The sequence below is a fragment of the Pseudopipra pipra genome, chromosome 4, assembly GCF_036250125.1.
Source record: "Pseudopipra pipra isolate bDixPip1 chromosome 4, bDixPip1.hap1, whole genome shotgun sequence".
Lineage (NCBI taxonomy): Eukaryota > Metazoa > Chordata > Aves > Passeriformes > Pipridae > Pseudopipra > Pseudopipra pipra.
The window spans coordinates 51,367,252-51,391,677 of record NC_087552.1 but is presented as its reverse complement, the minus strand read 5'-3'; the positions used below and the strand labels follow the sequence as shown (position 1 = coordinate 51,391,677).

The following is a 24,426-nucleotide window of genomic DNA, read 5'->3' as shown; positions in this document are numbered from 1 at the left end:
CTATGATTGTATACTAGCCTGAATAGTGGCTTTGCTCTCCATTAGACTAGAACAAATTCCCCATTTTGGATCAGACTTTAGACAAACATCTCACTAGAGAAGACCTGTTCATTAGAGACTGAAGTATCTGGACAACGAAATTTTTAAAGAAGTCGTTTGGTATTTTTGTGTAAAAGAAAATGCAGTAAAGGGATTAAAGGATGCACACCTATTATTTAATAAGCACAATTCCATATAAGCAGGATACTTGGTATAATATAGAGAGAAGCAGTATTTAAGAAACTAATACTGTTAATATAGTATATTCTAATACATCTTTCCTACATGGTGCAGCTAAATCATCCATTATTGTTTTTCACAAGGATTCTGCAAACCTGAATCAAATGATCTAAAATTCTGTAAAATACATGCTTGCTCCTTAACTTCAATTTCCATCAGTAGTTTTATAGATCCCCTGGGTCAGACAGAGCAGAAACAGACGGTGCTCTGGAGAACTTTACAGTGCATTATCTACAGTACTACAATAAATTAAAAAGTTGCAGATACTGAACTTTTGCTTTTAATCTCAATGTCATATTTCTTATTCAAGTAAGTATTATAATCCTAAGCAAATTATTAATCAGATAGGTGCATAAAAAGAAGCCTAACAATTCAGAACACATAACAGTAACAAGGGGCTTTACTAGTGTGAAACAAGTTGGTTTGTTTTTCACCCCTCCTCAATTACATGTTTTCAACTCAGACAACAACCATATTTTTTCAAGAAAAGAGATAACCACACCATTTACAATTTAAAAAATCAGTCTGCTTTTTTTTAAGTGGCATTAAAAGCAGCCCTTTTAACTGCAAGAATAGAAGCATTACTGTAAGATTCTAGCAGCTTTACAGCCTATTGACACATGAATGGATGCTGCTCTTAATAGATAATGTAAGTTACAGAAACTTCATTAGTTTATGCAATTATTGCAAAAGGACTAAAGGACTACACAGATATAAAACCACAACAATTTAATCACAGCATCATTTATTTGTGCATGCATAATGCACAATATGACAAAACATGGACAAAAGGAAACTTCTCATAATCACTGAATCACAGATTAAAAATGCATTTTGTTCACCATCATAGAACAGTTTTCTGTGTATTGAAGAGTTTCAAAGAAAAAATTTACACCTACAAAGCAAATAACTCATCAAATATGAGGAGACTTGGCACTTACTTTTAAAAATTTATGCAAACTACATCTGGTTAAAACTGAGAAAATACTATAAATTGTTAAAAATATTGAAAGTATATTTCAGTTATCTATTTGTTAATGTCATTTTTTGAAATTAAATGCATCTTTTTAATTTAAGGGGTCAAAACATATGGTGTTAAATCTAGCCACAAAACATCTACAAAGAATATTGGGGTTTTTCCCCCCTTTCTTTGTTGTGCATCTATATTTAAAAACACAATCTTTAGAGATAAAATATTGAAAAAATAACCTGTAAAGATGGTTGTTTACATGCTTCCATACTACACAGTACAAGTACACTAGACAGATAAAAAATGAGTGAATAAACATTACTGCAAATGTAATGCAGATTGTAATGTAACAAAGACTGTGTTACAGAGGCTGAAAAGTTATTATAAAGTCAATGAAAACTTTTGAAAAATTTTCTGTATTTCTTTCTCATACACTGTGCATCCCTGTTCCCCCCAACAGAAATAATGTTTTGCTACTACTACCAAAATTCTCCTTGTAGAAAAGGTATTTTAACACTTTACTATAAGTAGATAAAACTTGAATTCCTAGTCTTTTAGGATCTAAGACTAGAAGATTATAGTCCTTAATTCTTCAAATACACTCTAAAAGAGTAATTTTTAAATACATGAGTCTAAAGTTCAAACAAATTAATATGAAAGTAAATAATCAGTTCAGCTTAATTAATGATAAAATATTTAGGTCTTATTTCAGACTACTAAAAGACTCAAAGTTGATCTGCTACAGCACTTGATCTAGCCACAGATACTACATAATTACTTAGGTTATCATCCCTTTTTATCACATAACCTTCTTCAATTTTACAGCCTATTTTTCCATTTTCTTCTGCTTCATAAAGCTGTTGCTTCTCTCATAGTTTTCATCCATTTTTTCTTCTAGACTGTGTCTGCTGAAAGACAATGGTGAACTGACAGTTTTCATCTGAACATCATCAATCAGGGAAAATGAATGAAGTTTTCTTCGCCTGGGACAACTCTCTCTTTTTAAGAAAAAAACCCCACAACTGGAATAGAAACTGCTTTAAGGTTGACAAGATGTAATTGGTTTCAGAATTTTAATACAGAAACATGTTTCAGCTGCTATAACCCAGATTATCAATCTCTAACAGATGATCAGCTATAGAACTACCAGTTATTTGTATCAGGAGAACACTTGTGCCAGGATACCTCACTTATATGAGTCAGAAGCCAACTTTCAACTCTTCTATTTGGCAACCTAGTTTCCACTATTTATAGGTTTTAGGATTACTGTACCATGGAGAACCATCTAGTTCCCACACTGTGAGAAACAGTAGTGTACAGTTGGATGACTTGGTCCAGTGTGGGACTAGCAATCTTGAATGACCAGAAGACAAAGGTCTTGATGCCTTAGCAGTCCAGATCAACAGGGCATTTTGGATCAAGGGGGTCCTTTTTTGATTTTGTTTTGGGAAAATTCAGAGCAAAAGAGAGAGAAAGAAAAATGCACTTATACTATTAGGAACGTGCCAGGGAAATGGGGGCAGTGGCCTAGACAATGAAAAAAAAATGCTGGCACTGTCATAATTTTTCGTTTCACTGTCTTCTGTTTTAGAGCACAGCACTCTACAATCTTTTCTTCTGTACTACTAACATACAGCAACACGTATGTAAAAGCCATCTTTAATGACCTTTTGTACAACTGGAATGATGCACAAAATGATGGAAACAAAATTAGTGTAAAAAGTCAGAAAAACTTGCAAAAATACGTGACATACTTCTTTGTTCAATAAGTGATTGGGTGATGCTTTGATATTAAAAGATGAACCCAAACCAACGATTCTTATGCTTTAACTCTGGGCTGCTAACTTCAGTGCTCAAACATAACAGTGTTTTCGCAGCATGAACTGACTTTTCTTCTATTACAACTCTATTTTTTTTCTTGGGACATTACCTTGTAGTATTCTCCATTTAAAGACATTTATCAGAGCTGAATTAGTATTTTACAGGAATGGCTAAAAAAAGAAAAGGTTTAAAAATATTTAGATGAAAACATTCCTCTGCATCCAGTGAATGAGTTTTCCATCACCTCCATATGCTTTTTCTCTCCCTTTCAATAGCATTAGAATTTTACTTTCTTGGAACTGAACCAGGAATAAGCAGCAAGAATCTTATTATTTTCATGACATTACTATGAAGACTTTAGACTGAATTCTTATAAGAGTGTTTAATTAGGTTTTTTCTATCTCAAAGAAGCCATGAAAAAGATGTTTATAGGAGACATATCATCTAGCTGGGACTGAATGGTTAGATGAGTATTATGCCAAGAATACTGACTGGAAAGACTATAAACCTACTAAGACGGAATTGTTGTTACCAGCTCAAAGGAGCTGAAAGGGAATACATTTAAACTTTCTAAGGACTTTCTACAGTTATATAACTATATTCATCTATCTATCTATCTATCTATCTATCTCTCCTTATAAATCTGAAGTTTATTAAAAGGGGGCATTTTTAATGAACACATCTGGGGAAAAAAACCCCTTGAAGATCCCCTTCAGCTTAATTTATCAGATCAGACCAAGACAAAATGGACTAAAAGCTAAGAAGTAGAGGTCAACTTTTGACACACTCATTTAACTTTTGCCAAATGTACTTGGATGAATTTTTCAAGTCTGATTCACACATCTGAAGAAATTAGACAAGCAGTACATGCACACTTGCCAATATGGATTTGTTTCTGTCACACCACAAACTTTTCCACAGTTAAATTTGTGAATCTTTTAGTCTGAATATTTACAGAAGGCCTGGACTTGCTTCAGAGAAACTCAATAAATTCTGCCCTGTCAGAGGCCACCCAGTCAGTAAGGGGGGTTCCAGGAGAGCATACAAAAATCCTGCTTCCAATCTGTGCTGCAGTATGCATCAACAGGACTTTTAGCCACACAGAGTGCAGCAAAAAAAGCTAGACCAGAACTTCTAACATAAGCTTCTATAGTATGTTTAGGAGACCTTTTTCTGATGTTACAGACATCTAACTATATTCTTAGAAAGAAAACAAAACCAACCTCAGCCAACAACACTCCCCTTCAAACAACTTCATGCACGTACACACATTGAAAGCCACTATATATACACATACATGCATAAGCAAACACACTAAAAAATAAGACTACCCATTTCAAGTATAGATAAAGTTTTATAAAACAAAAAATGATTTTAGGTTCATAACTCAGACTACTTTTGCACAATGCTGAACTCAAACCCCAAGAGTGTTACTTTTGTTGACAGCTATATCTCTTTATGAAGAACTGTTTTCCCGAGTTCATAGGAATTACAGACCCTTCAAAAACATTTTTCTCACAATAACGTTGTAGTTTGAACATGTAATTAGTAAAGTATTGTTATTTCAACAGTGAAGTAGCCATCCTTATGCCATACCAAGTACAACATGCCCTTCTGCCCTGCTGTAAAACAGAATGAGCGTGGTGTGCTTATCACCATGGAAGTTCTGCTGTCTTAAAACATCATAAAGTTTTTACAAAAATCTCTAAAATCACCAAATTCCAAACCCATTCTGTTATTTCTACAAAATACAGTGTATATGAAATGCTGAAGTATGATACCCTCAATCACTTTAATTTAGAATAATGTACAGAATGGATTTTGAGTAGGGGAGGTGATGTGGTAATGTACAAAATCTACATATATAAATAGGTAAGAGATTATAATAGACGAGGAAAAACAAAAAGAAATTGTATAATTTCTAATTATTTTTCTTAGGTATCCAAGTACTTAAGTGCTTTCCATTAAAATGTAGTAGTTACAGAAATGCCTACATACTACTTTTTCCCGTAATTGCTTATACAGGAGGTTGGATTTGTGGGTCTTAATTACCTTCAATTAAGGGAGAGATACACCTACATTTCCCACATCCTGCATGAATTTTTAAATTGCTGAATTATATCACAGTGGTGCTGGAGTTAAAGGCACTCACTCTTTTACTGGTGTAAGGCTTGATTTAGTTGATATGCTTTGAGAGCAATTAGAAGAATATCTTTCTGAAACAAGCAGTTATTCTCAGTTTCTGAGAATGCACACTGAGAATGCACACTGAACATCTCAGCTCAGGGAGTACTGGTCATGCCCAGAAGCAGACATGTAATATTAAACTTCAGATGTTTCTGGAACTGAATGGTATTAAGAATTTGGGACTGCAGTTCCAATTAGATCAGTACAGGCAGCAAATAAGCACCTTTTATGGAATCAGTCCAATTTGCAATATTCAGAGAAGGTTTAAACAAATGGGATAATAAATGAAAGAGAAAACAGTAATTACTGTCAAAAGGTTAAAGATACAGTACAGTAATGCATTCCAAGCAGCTCATCAATAGAAGAAATGTGTGCATGACAAGCAGCTCATGCAATGTTATGGCACCTCAAATTTTTTGAGGCATTTTACAGTTTGAAATACTTGGCAAATTTTTAAAATTGAAGATGAAAAAACAGCCTTAACCAGCGAACTGCTTGTGCCACCTCATTATAAAAAAAAATGCTTTAGACAAATAAGCACTGTAATTCCGTGTTCTGGATTTGGTAAGACTTTTCTTTAGAAAATTAAAGCTTACCCAAGAACTGCAAAGGAGCTTACCTGTCTATTTTTCCTCATTAAACCACATACTCACAGCTTGTTAGCTGAGCTCCATTTTCACAAGAGTAAAAATCCATTATATTTTAAATAAACATTGCTACCATATTGAAGGTATAAAAGGTGGAATGACATATGCATCTCTAGTTAGCAGAAGGATACAGAAAACATTAGGCCAGTAGTAAAGACTAAAACAATAATTTTTTCACACATTTAGATATTAGTTAAAATATACTTTTACCTCTCCTGACATATCAGGTGCCATAGGAATGACTGGCCACAAAGAAGAGTAGATTCCAAAAAACACTACCCAAAGTGCTATGCTTCCCCAGATAGCTATATGGCTGAACTGTTAAAACAACAACAAACAACAAACAAGCATCAGATACATTGTAACACAAAATATAATCTGTGCTGCTTAGTATTTGCAATATGATTTTGATACATTGGATGAAATTTCCATGCCTTTTATTAATTTAACTCTACTACTTCAGTTAGCTATTTCTTAAAGGAAAATGATACTATCAGCAGCATACTATATTACCGTATTTTAAGCCAATTTTAATTCAGTTACAATAAGTTCAGAGTACTTTGATTTTTCTAGTTTAAGAATTACATTAAGCTTATCCCAATGTCCTAATTTTCAATATGAAGCATTATTTTTTGTATGTGGATATTCTGTCCTTCCACACAGGAACCACAGTTTAGTTTGCTACTTTGGGGAGGGCTGACAAACTGCTAAAGGGCATAATGTAATCAATACAAAGAAAACAATACAATTATTCATCCATCACATTTTACAAAATATTTGAGAATATGGTAAAGACATTTTCTTACCAAAGTCCAATATGAAGTCTCTAATCCAGCTTTCAAACACACAGTCAGAACCACAAACTTAAAGAGAGAAAGACAGAGAGAATATTCTTAATTAACATGGGAATCTTAACATACAGAATTTATTTGTTTGGTTGAACTGCCAGGAAAACAGAAGAAAGAGTAAATTGCCACTAGAAGATTTAAAGATACACTCCAGTATATATGTTCTGCATACAAATAACATGTTGAATAAGTCTGTTATGTAATTTTCATTATTCCCTCCCATCTTTACTCTTTTCTTTACGCTTTTTATGGAACAGTCTCTGAAAACATTACGTTATTGTCCTGTAGAACATGCTCCATTTTAATTTACAGATGAGCAGTAGAAAACAGTTTATAATCCCATAGCAAAGACTAGCTGATCCAGGAAAATTGTTTATCTACTTTTTTTGAAATTCACTCCAATAAGTTTTCTGTTTAGCCAAGAAATAGTTACTACATTTTGTAACTCACTTGTGAATGTGTATCACAAGTTTGGCTTCATGTGCAGTCTTCAGACATGTGGCTGAAAAACCAAGTCACAAAGACAGAGCTTCAAACATAACAGCTATAGTTTAAAATCTAGTCTGTTGGCTGGGTTGGCAGCACTGATGTCAGCGGGTTTGTTTGTAGTTGAACTTCAAGCAGCCTCAGAAATCCAGAAGAAATGTACTTCAATCAGAAGCTGAAAATAACTAGTTAAATATGTATGACAAACCTTTCACTATGTCTTGTGCACAGAAGGATACAAAATCTGCCAGAATACTCTGCCCTGTTTGTTCTTTTATTTCTGAAAATATTTCAACTACTGCTGTGCTATTAAGGACAAAAAAAAAAAATTTCATAGCACCACAATTCCATTACCTAGAACATGTATGAAATCTGATTAGAAGAAAATTAAGGGCGAGTGTTATAATTAGCTTAGTCTATCCAGTTCTGGTGCTATATGAGGATGAGTGAAAAAAATGAATTATGGAAAAAAAAAAACCCCAAACAAACTCATCTGGTACACTTGCTTGCTACTTGAGTCAGCTGTAAGAAAAGAAAACATCCTTCTTTAGGATGAGATCAAGAATTCCCATTGCACAGACAAAATGTATACATGAAACAAACACCGCAGGTCTCTATAAAAAGAACTACACACTGCGTGAATATGTTCTTTTTGACTGATCTCTGAAGGGATCTTAACTGATACCCCTAACAAAATCACTAACTATGCACAGCGACTCCCTCAAGAACACGGGTTTTATTGCTTCCTCCTGCCTTGATCCAAACTAACAATAGGTCACTGAATCCTACCCAGGAAACAAGAAATCAAACGAGTATTCTGTATAAAGACTGAGTTTTTTCAGAAAAGACCTCTCAAAAATGGTGGTACAAAAATTTTCATATTTGAAATTTATGTTTGATGAAATAATTCCAGGACATGATATGAATGAGTCCATATTCCTGACTTTCTGGATCAAAAGAAACGAAACTGTATTAATTTCTGAATCCCTTTCTTACTGATTTTTGCAGAACTGATGAACGTAGATCTCTTAAACCTTCATACATGAAAAGCAGTACAAACAATGAGAAGTACCTTAGCCTTATGATTTTGATATTTCAAGACAATGCCTGACTGACAACTGTCACTGCACATACACTTCACACGCACTTCACACTTCACGTATGCTTCAGACCTTCTTGAATTCCTGTGCAAGAGCAGGAATACATCCATTACAACTTCATTGATCCCCAGACTTTTAATCTGAAGTGAAGAAAAGTAGAGTTTTCCTGGGAAATTCTTGGCCACTCTGCAGGTTAGTAGCAAGAAGTTAACCTCTCAAGATGGTGAAGTTTCAGCTGTCCTAGTTGACACACAGTTGCAGAGGGTGACAGATTAACTGCATTGTGACCTCTGTTTTAGTGATTATGGATTCAGCTTGACAAACAGTAAGCCATATTCAAAATATCAGAAATTAAGTAATTTCTGAAGGCACTGGAAAATGTTGCTACAAATCTGAAAGGGCAGTCTTCAGTGTTTGTGAATCAGCTGATGTCACAGATAATACTCACATGTGCTGCAGTACTTTAAGATTTCAAGACATCCATTAACTGTTGGGTGACAACATTCACAGCAATAGTTTTTGAACACTCAGTTCCATAGGATCTCAGTAAACTCTTAGGACAGCAAATGCAACTTGTTTTATCCTGGAGCCAAGCTTAGTTTTGGAAAAAAGCCCAAAGCAGAGTGCCTGGGTAAGATGTAGTTCTGAGATGGATTCAGGAATGAGCTACAGCTGTGACTGCAGCCATATGTTGACTAATTGGGTTTAACAAGTGTACAGGGATAACTCTACAAAATGATGGCTAGTACAAGGGATACTTGTAAAGCAAAGCAATTAAAGAAAAGGAGATGCTCCCAGAAACTTACTATAGGTGATAGGGCAGGTGAAGTTATGTTACTCATGTATACATACATACAAACTAAACTTTCGCTGAATTGAGCAAAGTTGCAACTTCTAATAACAGTAAACAACTGTTCATTTGTAGATAGGGCAAGAATCCAGAGCAGTGAACTCTCCCCAAGAAGAACTTGTTTCACTTAAAAAACCAGGTAGTTCTGGTAGATACTTTTATCAACTATTTATCAATGTCAAGGAAAGCAGTGACATTCAGATAAATGACTGTGTTGTAAACACTGCCTGGTGTTACAAGATCATAATACAAATAGACCTGTGCCAGTTGAACTACTCCTGTCAGGACTGAGCTATGACAATGACTGTGACCTTACATCTTAATTTTATTAAGACTTGCATAGAAAACACTTACCCAGGATATTCCGTCCACCCCTAATGGAAACCAGTGCATCATATGATTAATAGCATGATCATATGCAACTACTGCTGACAAAACAAGCTGTGCTTGCCTTTTGGAACACGGAAAGGGAATTGTAGAGCAAATAAACTTTTAAGAGAATGTTTGAACAATTTTTCTATGTGCCTGAAAGAACCAGTTTGAAGGCCATGTACTGACTGGCAAAAGAAACATAGGAGATGTCAACAGTGGCAACATTCTCAAAGGACTACGATGTGTCTAGAATACTTTTATTTCAGGTATGATGTTTCCCTATTCCCTAAGGAAATTGATATTGATGTGAATTTATATTACAGCCCACTTACTTTGATGGAAGAATTAATTTCTTTTTTGTACCTGCCAACAGCAGGAACTTGAAAAATTAATTAAACTTTTAACACTGAAGAACAGAGAGTAAGCCTGAATCTAATTTTGCTCCTAAGAGAGATCTTGGAAAACCCTCATCTCTTGGGTAACACTTGTATCTAGTAAGTAAAAAACAGATATTTAACTTTATTAATTTATCCTAGGAGATAAAAGATTAGGAGGAAAAAAAACCCCAACAATAATGACTAGTATCTATGAGAGTATCAGAAGATTACTGTCAGGTATGAGCCAGGTATAATTCTGGCAGTTTGATTGCCTCTGAAAAGCATCCCACAAACCTTTGTTCTGTGTGGCTCTATGCCTCTTTTAAGGCCCCATCATAAATTAAGAGAGAGAGAACAGAATTGTATCTTCACAAGTCCATAAATCAGTTTGATAGCCAATAACCTGAGATTTCTCCAACACAGAAACTTACTTTAAATTACTAAGCATGCTAATTAGAGAATTATAATTCTCATAATTTAAAAAAAAAGACAGTTTCCAGTAAAGGACAGATGTATCTTCTGCATCTTTATTAAACTGCTTCATTTAAAAAACTGGAATTAGAATGCCAAATGCATTTCAAAGCTTCTCAAAGAGTCATTCAAGAGCCATTTCTTATTCTTAAGGGACTTCTTAAGCCACTACACTAAATCAAGTCTTCTATGAAGATAATTATAATAATAATAAACCCACATCTTTTAAAGAGTTAAAACCAGCACCAATATAGACTTACAGTGTACACAGTGTTCCCCAGGAGCAGGTAATCTGAAGTCTTACCATTGCCAAACACGGTACCTGGAGAAGGAAAGCGATAAAAATAAAAATGTTTAAACATCCACAACAGCACTATATGTATTATTTTTGGTACAAAAGAGATGGTACCACTTTCTATACCTGTACTAGCAGCATATTTTACCTTAAATTGTGTTGAACACTAGAGATCTATGACTTGTATATCTTGCAAGGCTTTTCATATCCACATGATAATACACGGAGTGTAAGTTTTGTGTACTGTACAATGGTTAGGTACCATGGAGCAAATTCCAACAAACAACTCTTATAAATCCATACTGATTCTTTGAGAACGTATTTCTTGACAGACTCTATTACGACACATGCAGTTTGAAATCTTCACATTACAGATATGAAACAGGTGGACAAGCAAGACTAAAGACTAAACTGGAAAATTTGATCAAGGGAATGGATCCAGGAGATTTTAATGATCTTCGAGATTTGATTTTCAACATTCTAATAAATACCTGCTCAAACATCCACTCCACTGCTTAACAATACATACCTAGCAGTAAAGAGCTTAATGAGGATAAGACAGAAGAACAGGCAGGCAGCTAAGTCTATGCCCATTAGCCAGAGTGCTGGGACTCAGCACTTCTATGCAGAAATCTGAGCTATCCCTCATTCTTCCCATTCCTCCTTTCATGTTTCAGGATCTTCCTGCACCTCTTCTTTGCTAAGAGAAGGTAGAAACTGAGACCTGTTCTCAGAAGTTCCTGTCTCTGGTACTCATCAGCTCCTCCCTAAGAAACTAATAGGACTATTTCCCTTTCCTCTTTACACACACAGACATCAGATTAAATTAACATCAGCTTTCATTCTGCACTCATATCCCCTTCGTACAAAACTCCGTGCGCCAGCTGGACTCAAGCCAGGTACTGATTATACCACCTCACCACGTACACAATTCCCCAGGTCCCAATTCTGCTCCCTTACTCACCTTTAATTTCTCTAGGAATGAAAGGAGAAGGCAGAAGGCAATTTGTTCAGACTTGTAGAGGCCCCTTGCCAGCAGGTAAGTTCCAGCCCAGGGTTTGTGGGCCGAGAAGGCCTGTGCTACACTGCTCTCACAAGTGCTCGTGCAAGAATCTCAGCTTTGATTTTCACACATGAACTCTATTCTGCACCACTATATATACTCATTAAACACTTCATCATGTAATGCATAAATCTCTCGCATGGATTGGCTACAGCTTTGAACAGGGATTTTGGTTTCGATTTGAGATTATGGTTTAAGAGTATGCACTGACATTCTGGAACCTCATTCCTCCTGGGCTGTCTAAACCTCACTGTGATATGAGTGGCCTTTCAGAGAAAACAAGCCACCACATACCTCCCTTTACCCACTAGGAGTCTCCTGAGTGTAAAATACTCTGCAAGAAGTTTTTCCCTTAGCCTTTTCAGGCACAAAAAGCTGTGACAGTCTCACTATCTAGTCTCAACAGTTCCAAAAGGTCCATGAGAACATTTCTGCCCTCTACGCCACGGCAGACTGCATGGCTATATCACTGAAACCAAGCAGACTAATTTTCAGAAAAGCTGCAAGGTACACACTTGTTTTTTTCTCCCCACAAATTGTAAGCAAAACAAAACTGCACCCCTATGAGAGCTCCCCCAGCCTGAAACATTCCCACACGCTGAAAGCAGTGCCTTCAAGTTTCTTTTAATTAACACCACTTTCCTCTCAACGACCCCATTTCCTTTGGCAGCTCAGGAGCATATACAACAGTTGAACTAGAAGACGGATAGGACTGAGCAGATGAGGTGTCACCGCTCCTCTGCCACAGTACTACTCACGGAAATGTAAACTAGCAGATTAATATGCCCTTGAAGTAACAGGAGAAAAAGTATACACAACACTAAAAGCTGACAAAATGTAAGAGACAATACAAGGGACAGTAGAGATTTAGGATCTCAAAGGTGTTTAACATGGTAGCCTATATAAAAATTAGCATGATTAAATAGCAACCTCTTTTTCTCAATCTTGTTTCAGTTTGCATTAACCTTACTTAGATAGTTAAATGTATATACATATAATATTACTCCTACTTATAAACACTTTAAATAAAACATTTGAAATACACATCTGGTCTAGTTCTAGAAATGGTATCTTTAAATTTATCCACACTAAACTGTTAGTACTTATAAAGCCTCCCTTATAAAAAAGATAATATTTAGATATTTTGTACTTTTCAACATTTATATTTTTATTTTTCGTAATACTTACCATGCTGGAGGGCTTTTAGTGGAAACCAAAACAGAATGAATGAGTGGAAGAGGCCATTTAAACAATGAACCCAGAAAACCTAAGAAAGAGAAAACAGAAAATCCATGAGAACCATTTGCAATAAACTAGCTCTGTGAACCCTGACCTTTCTTTTTAGCTGTGTGTTAGATTCACAAAATGTGTTTCTGTCAGGCCACCACTGTGAAGTAATATAACTGACAGGCACCTTCTGCCTCTTAGCTCTTCATGGGTCATTTGTTTATTTTTATGCTTTGAAAAAAGTGTGTATTATCTTCTCCTTTTAATTTCAAATTGGAAGGGAAATTAAAATATAAACATATGGGAAAATATTCGGAAAAATGAAACTAAACCAGACAACTGGAACAATTGCTACATTCTATGCAGGAAATTAAAAAGGACTATAGTTTTTATAATTTGCATTTTACGTAAGAATAAATTTAGATGGTACAAAAACCAAAACCTGTTTTACATATGCCTTCCTACGTATCCTCACATACAAAAGAATTAAAAAAGGACAACTAAAAGTATCTTCCGTAAATATCTCCTTACATGCTTAATTCTTGAAGAGCATAATTTTATCATATTAAAATTCCTTTCATGTATTTGCTAAATAATCAAAATTTTAGTTTCAAAATGATTTTAATTTGTAAAAGATGCCTTCTGCAAAGAACTGTATTAAGGTTAAAGATAAACAGTCCATTGATGCTTTCCATAATACATTGTATAGTGACATAAAATGACTTAATAAAAAATATGTAACTCGTTTCCTTCAGTATAGCAATAATGTTTTTTCCACTAACAACACTTTTGACTACTATGGCCATTATTGTAACTAGATGATGTCTATTTTGAGCGTTAAGGTGTTCAAATCATTGAAATTAAGTTGCCTGTCTCACATTTTCCACAACCTCTCAAAGTCTTTTGTTAGATTATACAACTACACCAGGTTGCATGATCCAATTGACACTGCAAATACTTTGCAAATTTAACTTGTGCTACTCATTAACCTTTGTCTCTCCTCCTTGCTATGTCATTGCCAGAAGTTTTTATTTGACAGAAAGCACAGGTGGGTGCAAGAAAAATTAGTTCTACTTTTCCATTTTCCTGACCACTTCTTTTTGTCACATGCTAATCCTTTAACCTCTGTCATGACCTCATAACCTTTGATCCCTTTTACCATAACAAATATCTGCATCAACATTCAAGGCAGTAAAATCTTTAACACCAACTATTCAACTTATATAGGTGGGAATTTTGTAGCTGGCAAGTTTGTAGACGTTTACTCAAAGCAAGTGTTGTATGGGAACAGCCACAGAATTTCCAATGAAGTCAACACTACATCTGTGTAATAACAGAAATATTAAAGACTTATCTTAAAACAGAAAAATTCAAGTTCTAACTCATGACTAACACTGGTTATTAAAACTATCACAACACAAAAGTGTCTGTATTAATGGGACCACAAAAAGTGTCATATTTGTAAAGCATTCACAGTGACGCCAGACACTATGTTCCCATGTCTCCTTACAACTTTCAAGTTTGTGTTTGCAGGTAAAGGGATGCAGTGAAGAAGAAGGAAAGGAATCTCATCTGCTTCAGTGAACAAAGATAGTTTAGACAAATAATTCTATACATATTGGGGTAACTCCAGTTATACAGCACAAGCGGCATAGATATAAGAGCTAAGCAAGCTAAGCATGCTGTATCAGCTCTGCACATCTACTACAGATCATCACATCTAGACATTGTTAATTCAATGACATATTGAAAATGACCCCAAGTTCAACATAAAATGATATTACTTGAAATGCCATAATCATATTTACAAAAAATAAAATCAGAAGGAGCTCTTACAAACATCAAATACTCATGAAAACACAGGTTCAGGAGCAAGTTTAATTTAGTTTATGAGAGACTATTTATGGACAATGCTGTGGAAATTTTGTATATTTTATGTATTAAAGATTCCTACATTCTTTTACTACTTCTTATCCTAGTCTCTCTAAGATGAATGTCATCCATTTCCCACCAAAAATAGTCTGATTCCTTTTAATCTACCCTGACACATTCTTACTCCCAGTATTTTTTTCCCAAAACTCAAAATTAAACCATAAAATCACAACTCCAAATTGACAAAGAATAGTACCATGTCCCTCCCTCTACAAATCTAATGACAGTTCTTATTGTCCTCAGCAACACTTCTCCACAGGCTTCAGTAATCCATTTCCATATAACAGTACAAATACATACAGCCAAGCGACAGTGAGGTCTAATCACTTCTGCCTATAGAAGACAGCTTTATTACCAGCAGAGAAAAAAATATCGGGTCTGAAAAAAGTAAAGTGCTTGTTGTCCGTTTCCATACTAGCTAAAAATGATTTGCACCATTCACAGACAAGTGGAGACGTGGAAATAGTAGTATTAAAAATCCCCTCCATTTTTAATTATGAGCAGCATAGAACAAAAAGGATAAATATATTGAACTCCTATGCATTTTTGCTTTACCATAATTTGATTTTTTAAAATATCTACCTTAGTGTTAAAGTCCAGTGCATTTTGGGAAGTCTTGTATAACTCTGGATATTTCAGCATATTTTCCTTTCGGCAGGATCTCTCAAATATTCCAAGAGTTAGTGGAGGCATTGCTGTAAACATCTAGTAGATAGATTAAAAAAAGTAAAATTGCAAAACTTCAGAGGCAAGGAGTTACTTAAAGATTGCTTAGTTAAGAAACTTTCATGGTTAAAAATAACAAAAACCACACAAATCATCTTACCACATTGTAAAGACCTATACACCATCTTTCAAAAAGAATTTGTCCAGAAAAGCCATTGACAAATGCAAACCAGATCTGAAAAAGATTAGAACTGTGTATTACTCAAATGTCTTGCAAGGTATGATAAACAGATTTTTCCTCAGCTTTGCAAAAATGAATATCTTTAGAACACATTTACAACACAGTTGAAAATGTTTTGGTTTAAATCCATATGAAAAAAATAAATAATAAAACCAAATTGCAATCAAGAACAGATAATAGGCAATCTAGTCAGATATGTGACCAATTCCATGTAAATATGAAAACAAAGGAGGTTCATTCAAAGGAGGGACATTCAGAAGAAATGTCAGGTTCTTTAAGTATTTGAGTGATTTAAGCTGACTTAACTCTTAATGAAATTAAAATTCTGAGAAATATGAGGTTATGGAGGGGGAGCTTACAGATTAGTAGTCATCTTCTTCTCATTGTTAACTTAGAATTCTTAACTAATAGAAGTCATAGAGCAAGCTGCTCTTTGGAACCAAAAACTGTACCAATATTCTTTAGTCATGAGAGGATCAGACTTTACCAGAGCACTAAATCAAGTACAACTATTTAGTTAACAAGCACTAAGTCAACTACAGGGTACTTTAGAGAGGCAGTCGGGTATTTCTTTTACTGCACAATTTTTATCACTTTTTGCTAAAAGGCTGAAAGTAATCAAATTTAATTTGAAAGGTACAATAATATATTTTCTAATGTTTTTCAGCATAGCACACAGCATATATGCTTTCTCCTACTTCTTCATGCTTGTATTAGTTCAATGACAAAGTGGAGAAGCAGCATGTCTGATGAATCTTTATTAACAAGTTACACTGAAACTACATTGTCTAGGACAAACATAAGTTCTCAGGTGACAAAAGTTAAAATCATCTAAACAGCACTCTACTCGATTTAAGACTCCCATTTTTCAAGTGAATTTTTAAATGCTGCTTTCCTACAGTTCCCATTGCTACAATCAATATGTATGTTTATCAGTATGTACTTAGGCTGGCCTCCAGGTGACTGGACTCTATGACCCAACTCAGATTCTTTTTTTAATCATGTGATCGAATGTCTGAACATGTTTATGACTACTTTGAGATGGAAACCCCCCTAAAATCAACAACTATTAACACTAAAAATCAGAGGTAAAATCCAGCCAAAATTGCTATTTGTTCAACTGTACCTAAAAAATAAGTTTTTAGGACGTTGAACATGATAATGTAGGAGCAGACTCAAACACTTCTCTCTTAAGATATAGGTCCTACGCTAATAACCTAAATTACTAATCTAGCACCCCTATACAGAAAGGCAGGTGATGGGTGTTCTTAAAAAGTATTTTAGACCGCATAAGTGAACGGGTAGTGAAAATTCAGACCATTCTATAGTTCAACAGCTATAAAATTTCCATCAAAAAGGAAAGATTTAGGTTCCCAACTCACCTAAAATGAGATGGCCCTTAAGGAAAATCCTTGTATTTCTAAGTTTTCAAACCATATGATGCAAAAAACTTGGGCATGAGCACAATCACTTTCTGCTGTTTGTGTTTCAAACTGAACTCGGTGCAGTTTGCATACATTAAAGTAACTCATGACATACCGAACAACTCATGACATACTGAACTCTGCAGCTCAGGAGCAGTGTGAGTAAACACAGACAGCCTGCTCGTATTTGGGGTTATGCATGATATGGGTCTCAGTATGATCACGGGCATTCTGATATGCCAGGCAAAGGAAATCAGGAACCAAATGATGAATTCCAGTTATGGACATGAGCAGCAGAAAGTGAGTAAACTCAGCAGTGAGATGAAAAGAGCTTGGGAGAAAAAAAATAAACCCCTCCCATCAACCAAAGTTTGTGGAACAAAAAGAAGCCATTACAGATCTAATTACTTAGTATAATCAATGTGTTTACATAGTATCACTTAAATTACTACTAACAGTCACCTTTAAAGATCTCTGACTGAACTTTAAATCTGAACTCCATGCATCTGTTTCTTCTGTTTGTCTTGGTATTTTACTTTTTTATTTGAATTTTCCCCTACATGGAACATGAATGACATATGCAGATCTTCAAAATTATTATTATTTTTAAAAATGTAAACTTTTTTATTTATTACAAACCAGTTATTTTATGTCATTACTAGTTATTATAATTGGCAGAATGAAAAGTAGGAACAGGAAAATTTTGTCCCATTTATGTTGAAGGGTGATTTGCATAACTTCTCAAATGAGTAGTTTTAAAGAGGTATGCAGTAATGGTAATTATAAAACCAAAACCAATCCACAAAGAAGTTCTCAATGACTAGATCAATCTCAATCCCAACCATCATTATAAGGTAATGACAATCCCTTCAAAATAAGTATGAGACTCTGCATAGGCTTATCCTAGGTGAGTGTGATGCTCTGTAGAAGCTTAATAATGCACATTAATGGTCTTTTAGAAATTCAGAGTTTTCACTTGTAATTTATACTGATACTTCAGAATATAGCTTCTAAAGTCACTGGGACTAGTCCATACAAAAGGTGAGGCCCATATTTAAATAGCTATTGCATCAAGACACAGAGTAGTAAAAAATTATTATATCCCACTTTTAGTTTGTTATGAATAGGAGTTTAAATGTCAACAAGCACGAATCGCTGTGTCTAGGTATTACTACAGACCTTTACCGTTTTCTGAACAAAGAAACCTATGACACTTATTTCATATCAGCTCATGAATGCCTAGAATACAGGCTGTATTTTAGATTAAATGGAATATTTTACATTACTAGCTTGATTAGTATGAGAAAACATTTAAAAACATAATATGCATCTATTAAATAAAGTTGTGTATTTTTAGTTATTGTCAGCTAATAAAAGGAAACTTGTTTAAAGCAACTTCCAGACATGCCTTTCAGAGTACTATTTTCTAAACTTCAAGACAGAGGAGGCGTGGCCACAAAAGCCTCACAGACGTTTTCCTGATGTAGCATTTCTGCATATTAAGCAGCAGCTTACAAATACTCATTGAGCTCTCTGCTCCCACGCCTGATCTGTACAAAAAAACTGAAAAGAGAGACTCAAGACTGGCAGTTGTCCTTTCTGGAGACATTCAATGATGAATTTCTGCCCATTCACTCACAGTATTGACATGAGCTATTAACACTGAAAGTTTTATGAGCTGACAAACGTTGGGTATACAGGAATTCAAGTAGAAGTCATCTTGTCTTCCAGAGAAGGTGTACATGGCAAAATGCTTGCATGCTTTATTTATAGAAGGGTCATAACCCATATCAAAATTATCTCTTTGTCCTTCCATCCACTCATGAGGCAGAGACTACCTGTTCTAGCCTTTTGTATTTTCAGACTATGATCTCTGTACCTTCCATTTAACTTTTTTTCTCAAAGAATACAAACAACGGGATACTTATATCTAAGTTATAAATTTACAATGTGTTTGCAGGTGACAATGACAGAAAACTAAGAAAAATAAGTTAGTGTGTTCTAAAGACTGCTTTGTATTTTTCTATAAGCACAAAATATACATTAATACTTTTTTTCCCAAATATTTCTAGAGCTACTGGTTTTCAGTACTTCTGGAAGTCTGACCATGTAAGTAGATATTCATCTTTTGAAAGACAGGATCTAAAGTTTGCCATCACTTCTAAAGCAAAAAAGGATCTTTAGTGAATTTGGTTTTTTATAGCTTCCTACTTATGTTTTTCTCAACAGGCTTCAAACTTGCTGCCACTTAGATTGAAATCTATTTGCATCAATAACACAATAAGGAGAAAAAAGACAAAAAATAGAAAATGTAAAAGTATGGTAAGAAAAATGCACTCTTTTGGCTACGACACTTGTACATAAAAAGACAACCGAAGTATTTTCAGATATTACAACAGTGTAAGGTCACATACATAAGTATCAAAATTGGAAATATTAATATAACATTTACATCAGGTCTAATAGAAATAAGGCATTTTCTTTTGGTAAAACTGAACACTTACTCTGCAAGTTTAAGATACTAATTTGAAAATACATTAAAAAAAACTATGAAAGTTTTAAGAATATCTCTTAACCCTGTTAATACAAAAATACATAAGACTGACCTATAAAACTTATTTTGTGATCAAGCTTTGTAAAAAATTAATTTTTCCCCCACATTTTTAACCCAGAGTATCATTGGATATGTAAAGTTTGAATCAATTATAAACATAAATACTAGATACATATTTGGTTGTTAGAAAGCAAGCAGCTGTTGAAAGAAAATTAAGGGAGGGGACGGAGGAAATTTAAAAATAATTTTAAAAATCCATTCAAAATTTTAAGGTTGCCATGTGGTCATGAAGATAATGAAAACTATAGCTATACATGTTGTTTTAACCACACCTACCAATAAACATACACATATTCCAACACAGTCCTCTCATGCTCCTGTATTATTCACAAGATTCCAGCCTCCCTAAAATCTCAAGTGAAAAAGCATAGGTCAGCTACTTTTAGGAAAATATCCCTGTTCATGAACTAGAGCCTAAGGAGGCACGGTTACCCCATCAGCAAGTGAAAGGTTTGCAACAGCGTAACTAAACATGTATGTAAAAACCCTGGGCGCTGTTCTGAACAGCAACAGCCCTGAAGTTTAACAGTGACCTTAACAAGGGCTTCAGATTACGAACGGGACAGTTACTGACACCAGCTCAAGGATCTTAAGCACATACATATCTTGATATATTTAAGATGAATCATCACTGTATCCCCTAATTATGGTAATGATGTTGCAGGTACAGAATTTTAATAAACTAGCAATATTATGCAACACAAACATTCAGTACGAATATTTATTACGCATTTTTTAAGACAACTGGGGTTTTCAAAGTAAAATAAATCATTAATATTAATCAGTTTATTATTAAAAAGAAAGACAGTACTAGTAGGTTTATTGACAGTTAAAATGCTTCCTTAAAACCATATATAATAATCAAAACCTCAAAATATTAAAGTTCTTACTTTCAAGAAGTAACATTTAATGTACTGTAAAATTACCTCGATAATATAAAGGACAATATTTTTGTAGAAACAATACAAGATGCATTTAGCTACTCTGTTATAATTCCAGGCTCCATGAACCAACAGCAAGTTCTTCAAATACTTGAACTGAAAAAAAATGAGAAGAATGAACATGCAATCAAAACATGCATACACCAATATTAATTTGATATTAAAATACTTTATTGTAGTACTTTGCAATTTAATGACTTACCTGAGCAATTGAGTAGTCTGAAGAATTAGCAGCCTGTAGACCTTCATTCCCACTAATACCAACACCAACATGTGCTGTTTGTATCATACTAACATCATTTGCTCCATCACCAATCGCTAGAGTTACTACCTTAACTTGTTTTTTAACCATTTCTACAACTTCAGATTTTTGAAGTGGTGATACCCTAAGGGGTAACGCAAAGAAACAGGTTTAATACAGGACTTGCAAATGAATGTACTTTCACAACATACTTTATATTCTGTGAACAGGTAATAAAAATAGGCCAATCAACATCCTGATCAGAGACATGGTCTTGTTATTGCCCTTCAGGGCTAAAAGCACATTCCCAGCAAAATTCACAGAAAACTTGGATTTGTTGAAGCAAGATGTTAACAGCACTGAAGAAACACGGGTCAAACAGCAATGGGCCCCTAAAACACAGTAATGGAAGGAACCTCAGATGCTGCCACTACCAATATTAACTTACAACAATTGCAGATATTGGATTCATTTTATTGTTATGCTTTTTATTTTTTTCTCTGTTTAAATACAGATTTTATACACAGACAACAAGATATTTAAGAGATAGATAGCAAACAGTCACAGAGTGGACTGCCACTATCTTAACACACTCTACATTGATAAATTAGAGGGAGTAACTTTGAAGATTAAATCTTGATCCTCTACTTAAATTAGCTGCTGGTAACTTCTCCCATGTTCTTTTCCGGACTGTTCCAATTATCCGTCATTAAGAGAATGCCTGTCCACAGTTGGGACAAATTATTCCAAGGACAACAGCTCTATTGATGAAACTGTATCAGTTCTGTCCACATCTACCATTGTATGTGTCACATGTGTACCTTCTATTTTGTATTGTCAAAGTTCTACTTTTAAAGTTCATACTCTCATATGAATTTGGCCCTTGCAGTATTGAGACATCATAACTGAAAATAACATACAGAAATTATGTGCTAAAACTGCTGTGTTTCACAGGGTGGGGAAGGCAAAGAGTAAACCTTAAGCAGTGTGGCAATCCACTCTCATGCAGCCTGGCACTGGAGTCAAGGATAAAATCCTACCCCTCTTGTTTCATGGTACAAACAGAAACAAGATAAAACACAGAAAGCTCCATGAGTCTGTCTCCCAAACAACCACTGTTCATTGCTGCCTACAAAGGCAGCAATTCGGGTGCCAAAGCATGACTCCTGTGTGGAGATGGCTATATATTAATACTGAAAACTGGGGTAAAATAATGTATTTATAATTAATTTTCTACAAGTCTTCTATATGCTCACTCAAGGCAATAAACCTCCTGGGACCATAAGCTTCTGGAAAGTGGCAATTCAGGTTGTGAAAGATTTCCCCAGCAGTTACAAAATTTCACGGTTAATGCTTATAGGTAGGGATGCTCATAACCTGGACTTAACTCTTCCAGGTTAAAAAATGAAATAAACCCACAGAAATTAAGAAAATAAGTTTAGGGGAACAAATTTGCAAAGTAAAATCACAAAAGAGCAATTACTTCTAAATAATTGCTGCTCACTGAGACACTGCCAGGCAACATGGATTATGGAGTTCATGAGTAGAGTTCTCACCTGAACCAAGACTGGTGTATGGCACTCACAAGCTCAGTTACAAAAAGAAATGTTACCACCAGACAATAAAATTCTGCCATATTGTGGCATCTGTGCAATGCTGAGGTTGCTCCTGCAAGCTGTGGGTCCCAAAGGCTGCATTCTCATAAGTACATAAATACTGGAAGGATTCATCATACTTGAGAAAAAATATACTATTATATTATTAATGAGATTCCTGATAGGTAAGTTGTTTTCTAGTTTAAAGACTTATAGTTCGAAGAATTCTATCAAATCCAGTAAGTGTATGTGGCAAAAAATACTGCCCTATTTATACTGATTGACTTTTAAGATCACAAACCAGTGTTAATGAGGGCAATAATAAAAACAAGCCACCTTGTGGAAACAATTTTTCTTTGGCTATATACATTAGTCAAATTATTTTTCAGTATGTGGCATAATAAAATGTTCCTGCCTACCCACTGATGTCTGGCATTACAGCTAAGGCTGAATGATTTGCCTGTCTTGACACTGGACAGACTGACATTACAGGTTACAACGCATTGCTCTCAATTTGGACCAAAATTTTTATCCTTAATTCAATTTGAGAAGAAATGTTTTCTTTTTCCACTGGTTGCATAAATTTCCTCATCACACTTCTTCCTATTCCCCTTAAAGAAAGCTTGAGAAACGGAACAAAACTGCCATCTCTTTTCAAATAAACAAGAAAGATATTCAATTCTCCATATTCAATATGTTTTTAAAGAACACTGAGGCATCAATTATGTTATTTCCATTAAGCACGTAGATACCAATAACAATGCTTGGCCATCACTTTGTCCAGCTATCTGTAGTAAACTGTACCACAGCTACCAAAAGCACAAACAACAAGCAATTACATGATTGCTGAAACTAATGGCCATACTAGCTATCCTTCCATTCAGTATGAATACGAATGCAATTAGAAAATGATTAGAAAACAATTTTAAAAAACAGAGATAACATAACTAAATCACATGACAGGCAAGCTACAAACATTAAAAATGGAAACAAAATTTTTTCTTAAAATTGACAGCTGAAGCTTGTGACCAATTGCATTGTGTTCATTGAAAAAGTAAATGCAGCAGAGTGAGAAAAAGTTCAGAAAAAACCCCAAATCTTTGACATCACACTGCTATTATCTACAGATCCAGAGCTACAAAGATTTGTGAAAAGCTAACCAATAAGGGTAAAAGCAGAAACAATATTTGAAAAATTTTGATGAATGTGTTCTTTAGAAATGCAAATTTCTCTAAACCAACATTAATTTCCAATGAAAGGAATGTCTTTCCCACTAATATAAAGGCTATTTGTTAGTCACCCAAGGTTGAACATGATTATTCTGAAACATAGCTTAGAGCTGTAGGAGAAAAACAAGGTTTTCTAGACATGCTTTTTATGTTCTGATACACACATTTATTCACATAACATTTATGAGGAATTAAATTTGGTCTAAATCAATAAATTATAGTAACAATCACAACTCTTACTCTGAAACTCTGATTAAAAAGCTGAAAGAGGACTCCATGTTGAGGAAATCAACAAATGTATTAAAGAGAACTGTTTCAAAACATCGTATTTTAAACAGAAATTTTTTAAAAAAAAGAAAAAAATTGAATGGCCATGATCTGTCTTCCTGTGTGTATTTCATAGAGAGATGTGCAACTTCTGAAATTAAAGCACATTATCTTTTTTATAAATTCATTAATATTACTTTTTTTTTGTAGAATGAGATCTTATGTATGCATCATATTCACACAATTTCACTAGGTATCATACTTTCAATGGTATCATTTCACG

General features: G+C 34.5%; 1 protein-coding gene across 4 annotated transcripts in view; it reads right to left on the bottom strand.

Annotated features, from left to right (window-relative positions):
* ATP8A1 (ATPase phospholipid transporting 8A1) overlaps positions 1-24,426 on the bottom strand; it is a 115,474-nt gene that overhangs the window by 19,816 nt on the left and 71,232 nt on the right. For all 4 annotated transcript variants that reach the window (XM_064652933.1, XM_064652934.1, XM_064652932.1 and 1 more), the window contains 8 exons: positions 21,014-21,197; positions 20,797-20,907; positions 15,752-15,826; positions 15,508-15,630; positions 12,955-13,033; positions 10,669-10,730; positions 6,711-6,767; positions 6,115-6,222 (listed from right to left, as the gene is read on the bottom strand). In XM_064652933.1, coding sequence (XP_064509003.1) covers positions 6,115-6,222; positions 6,711-6,767; positions 10,669-10,730; positions 12,955-13,033; positions 15,508-15,630; positions 15,752-15,826; positions 20,797-20,907; positions 21,014-21,197 — 799 coding nt within the window. The remainder of the gene's footprint in view (positions 1-6,114; positions 6,223-6,710; positions 6,768-10,668; positions 10,731-12,954; positions 13,034-15,507; positions 15,631-15,751; positions 15,827-20,796; positions 20,908-21,013; positions 21,198-24,426) is intronic.